Genomic DNA, 5,000 nt, shown 5'->3' on the forward strand with positions numbered 1-5,000 from the left:
ATCAATCAATCAATTAAAAAAAGGCCTCGGTTTCCATAGCAACCATATGCGGCCTACCGTTTTCTCCTCCCAAAGCGAAGCCTGAGCTCCATTAATGGTCCGTTTTCAAGCGGAAATCAAGGAAATAAAGCTAAAAATGGAAATAAAAGAGATAAATGAGTGGAAATAAAAGAGATAAATGAGTGGCCTGTCAATCAATCAAATCAATCAATCAATCAAAAAAGGCCTTGGTTTCCGTAGCAACCAGTGCGGCCTACACTTTTCCCCTCCCAAAGCGAAGCCTGAGCTCCATTAATGGTCCGTTTTCAAGCAAATATAAATGAAATAAAAGCATGAAAAATAGAAAGAAAAGAGATAAATGAGTGGCCTGTCAATCAATCAAATCAATCAATCAAAATAGGCCTCGGTTTCCATAGCAACCAGTGCGGCCTACCCTTTTTCCCTCACAAAGCGAAGCCTGAGCTCAATTAATGGTCCGTTTTCAAGCAAATATAAATGAAAGAAAAGCATGAAAAATAGAAATAAAGTCGATAAATGTGTGGCCTGTCAATCAATCAATCAATCAATCAATCATTCAATAAAAAAGGCCTCGGTTTCCATAGCAACCAGGGGCGGCCTATGCTTTTTCCCTCCAAAGCGAAGCCTGAGCTCAATTAATGGTCCGAAATAAAGGAAATAAAGCGTTAAAAATGGAAATAAAAGAGATAAATTAGTGACCTGTCAATCAATCAAATCAATCAATCAATAAAATAGGCCTCGGTTTCCATAGCAACCAGGTGCGGCCTACCCTTTTCTCCTCACAAAGCGAAGCCTGTGCTCCATTAATGGTCCGTTTTCAAGCGGAAATCAAGGAAATAAAGTTAAAAATCAGGGAAATAAAGTTAAAAATGGAAATAAAAGAGATAAATGAGTGGCCTGTCAATCAATCAAATCAATCAATCAATAAAAAAAGGCCTCGGTTTCCGTAGCAACCAGTGCGGCCTACACTTTTCTCCTCCCAAAGCGAAGCCTGAGCTCCATTAATAAAGCGTTAAAAATGGAAATAAAAGAGATAAATGAGTGGCCTGTCAATCAATCAAATCAATCAATCAATAAAAAAGGCCTCGGTTTCCGTAGCAACCAGACTGCGGCCTATGGTTTTTCCCTCCCAAAGCGAAGCCTGAGCTCAATTAATGGTGGAAATAAAGGATATAAAGCGTTAAAAATGGAAATAAAAGAGATAAATGAGTGGCCTGTCAATCAATCAAATCAATCAATCAATTAAAAAAAGGCCTCGGTTTCCATAGCAACCATATGCGGCCTACCGTTTTCTCCTCCCAAAGCGAAGCCTGAGCTCAATTAATGGTCCATTTTAAAGCAAATAAAGCAAACATAAATGAAATAAAGCGTTAAAAATGGAAAGAAAAGAGATAAATGAGTGGCCTGTCAATCAATGAAATCAATCAATCAAAATAGGCCTCGGTTTCCATAGCAACCAGGTGCGGCCTACCCTTTTTCCTGAAGCCTGAGCTCAGTTAATGGTCTGTTTTCAAGCAAATATAAATGAAAGAAAAGCATGAAAAATAGAAATAAAGTCGATAAATGTGTGGCCTGTCAATCAATCAATCAATCAATCAATCATTCAATAAAAAAGGCCTCGGTTTCCATAGCAACCAGGGGCGGCCTATGCTATTCCCTCCCAAAGCGAAGCCTGAGCTCCATTAATGGTGGAAATAAAGGAAATAAAGCGTTAAAAATGGAAATAAAAGAGATAAATGAGTGGCCTGTCAATCAATCAATCAATCAATCAATCAATCAATCAATGAAAAAAGGCCTCGGTTTCCATAGCAACCAGTGCGGCCTACGCTTTTTCCCTCGCAAAACGAAGCCTGAGCTCCATTAATGGTCCGTTTTAAAGCAGAAGTAAAGGAAATAAAGCGTTCAAAATGGAAATAAAAGAGATAAATCAGTGATTTATTGATTTATGCCACTAATTTATCTCTTTTATTCCCATTTTTAACGCTATTTCATTTATTTCTGCTTTTAATGGACCACTAATTTAGCTCAGGCTTCGTTTTTGAGGGGGAAAAGCGTAGGCCGCACCTGGTTGCCAGGGAAACCGAGGCCTATTTTATTAATTAACTAATTAATTTGATTAATTTATGATTTAAATTGTTCACTAATTGATCTGTTTTCATTTTAATGGCTTATTTCCTTTACTTCTGCTTGAAAAACGGACCACTAATTTAGCTCAGGCTTCGTTTTTGAGGGGGAAAAGCGTAGGCCGCACCTGGTTGCCATGGAAACCGAGGCCTATTTTGTTAATTAATTAATTAACTTGTTTGAGGTTAATTAATTAACCTGTTTGAAGCATAAATTAAACAGGCCACTAATTGATTTATCTTAATTTTAATGGTTTATTTCATTTATTTCTCCATTAATGGAGCTCAGGCTTCGCTTTCTGAGGGAAAAAGTGTAGGCCGCAGTCTGGTTGCTAGGCAGCCGTTGCTATGGCGACCTGTGACGTCAGAAAAGGCCTAATTTCCTCCCTTTAAAGCTTTTATTTCATTTCATTTCTGCTTTCAAATCGCCACTAATTTAGCTCAGGCTTCATTTTTGAAGGGGAAAAGTCCAGGCCGCGCCTTGTTGCTAGGCAACCGACGCGTTGCCAAGGACGTATGGACGCTCGGGCGTCATGTTGCTAGGCAACCGACACGTTGCTAAGGACGCGCTTGCTACGTCACGACGTCATTTTGAGACAATTGCCGTTAAGGTCCCGCGCCGAGCAACCAATCGGAGGCCTCCTTTCCGGCCCTTCCGAGCGGCCATTGGCTGGATGGCGGTGAGGGGCGGGCCTAAAGCTCCGGCGGACCAATGGGGAGAGCGCGGCGCTCCGAAATACAAGGCGTCGACTGGGGAGGGTGGGCGGGCTGGGAAGGGACCAATGGGAAGCGCCCGGCGGAGGATGGATGAGGAGGCGGACCAATCGGCGTCGAGCTGAGGGAAGGCCGCTCCAATCCGGAGCAACGGTCGCCTCGCTGAGGGAAAAGAGCGCCGAGCAATGAGCAGAGGCGGGGAAAGGGCCTATTGGGGCCAATGGCGGCCGAGGAGGTGTGACGGACAAGGCCGCGGCCCAATCGGCGCCGAGTTGAGGGAAGGACGCTCCAATCCGGAGCCGGCTAGGCCGAGCAACGGTCGGCTCGAGCGCCGACCAATGAGCGGCGCCGCCGGCGCTGAGGGAAAGGAGCTTCGACCAATGAGCAGCCTCGCGGAGGCGGGGAAACGGCCTTCATTGAAGCCCATTGGCGCGCGGTGGGCGGGCGCGGAAGGGACCAATGGCAGCCGCCCGTCGGCGGAGGAGGCGTGACGGACAAGGCCGCGGCCCAATCGGCGCCGAGCTGAGGGAAGGACGCTCCAATCCGGAGCAACGGTCGGCTCGCGAGGAGAAAGAGCGCCGACCAATGAGCAGGGCGGTGGGCGGGCGCGGAGCGGGCCAATGGGAACCGCCCTTCGGAGGAGGAGGCGTGACGGACAAGGACGCGGCCCAACCCGCAGCCGGCAAGGAACAAAGGAGGCGGGGCGAGGCTTTATTCCGCGCGACCAATCGCCTCCCGCGCGCCGCGACGGCCGACCAATCCGCGCCCGAGTTTCGCCGGGTATAAAAGCCGGCGCCCGTTGCCGGGACGCCGCCAGTCTCTCCGGCGCGTCGACCGGGCAGCATCTCTCAGCCTCCAAGCCGCGTCCATTAACGGAAAATAACCGGCGAATCACCGAAAAGATGAGGGAAATTGTGCATTTGCAGGCCGGCCAGTGCGGCAACCAAATCGGCGCCAAGGTGGAAAAGGAGAATTAATTGATTAGAATTAATTAATGATTAGTATTAATTATTAATTAGTTATTAATTAATCAATCATTAATTTATAAATTATGAATTAATTATCAATCAATCACGCGATGGTTCATTTATCAATTATCAATTGTCAATCACGCGATGGTTCATTTATAAATTATCAATTAATTATCAATCAATCCCCCGAGGGTTCATTTATAAATTATCAATTAATTAATTATCAATCAATCCCCCGATCGTTAATTTATAGATTATCAATTATCAATCAATCCCGCGATCGTTAATTTATAGATTATCAATTATCAATCAATCCCCCGAGGGTTCATTTATAAATTATCAATTAATTATCACCCGATGGTTCATTTATAAATTATCAATTAATTATCAATCAATCCCCCGATCGTTAATTTATAGATTATCAATTACCCGATCGTTAATTTATCAATAATCAATCCCGCGATCGTTAATTTATAGATTATCAATTATCAATCAATCACCCAAGGGTTCATTTATAAATTATCAATTAATTATCAATCCCCCGAGGGTTCATTTATAAATTATCAATTAATTATCACCCGATGGTTCATTTATAAATTATCAATTAATTATCAATCAATCCCCCGATCGTTAATTTATAGATTATCAATTACCCGATCGTTAATTTATCAATTATCAATCAATCCCGCGATCGTTAATTTATAGATTATCAATTATCAATCAATCACCCGAGGGTTCATTTATAAATTATCAATTAGTTATCAATCAATCCCCCGAGGGTTCATTTATAAATTATCAATTAATTATCAATCCCCCGAGGGTTCATTTATAAATTATCAATTAATTGTCAATCAATCCCCCGATCGTTAATTTATAGATTATCAATTACCCGATCGTTAATTTATCAATTATCAATCAATCCCCCGATCGTTAATTTATAGATTATCAATTACCCGATCGTTAATTTATAGATTATCAATCAATCCCGCGATCGTTAATTTATAGATTATCAATTATCAATCAATCACCCGATCGTTCATTTATAAATTATTAATTACCGACGAATGCATACGATAAATAATTAGTTTATAAATGAATACAATCATGAATACAGTTAATGATTGTATCGCGCCACGGCGGAAGGAGAATTGAAACAGAATTGTTAATTAATAAA

The 5,000-nt window shown here is 42.5% G+C and overlaps 1 protein-coding gene across 1 annotated transcript in view; it reads left to right on the top strand.

Moving 5' to 3' along the window:
* The first annotated feature begins 3,681 nt into the window (after window positions 1-3,681).
* LOC309524235 (tubulin beta-4B chain) overlaps window positions 3,682-5,000 on the top strand; it is a 15,062-nt gene continuing 13,743 nt past the window's right edge. The window contains exon 1 of the mRNA XM_082208706.1: window positions 3,682-3,814. Coding sequence (XP_082064832.1) covers window positions 3,758-3,814 — 57 coding nt within the window. The 5' untranslated portion in view covers window positions 3,682-3,757. The remainder of the gene's footprint in view (window positions 3,815-5,000) is intronic.

Source organism: Podarcis vaucheri, assembly GCF_965113315.1.
Source record: "Podarcis vaucheri genome assembly, chromosome: Z".
Classification (NCBI taxonomy): domain Eukaryota; kingdom Metazoa; phylum Chordata; class Lepidosauria; order Squamata; family Lacertidae; genus Podarcis; species Podarcis vaucheri.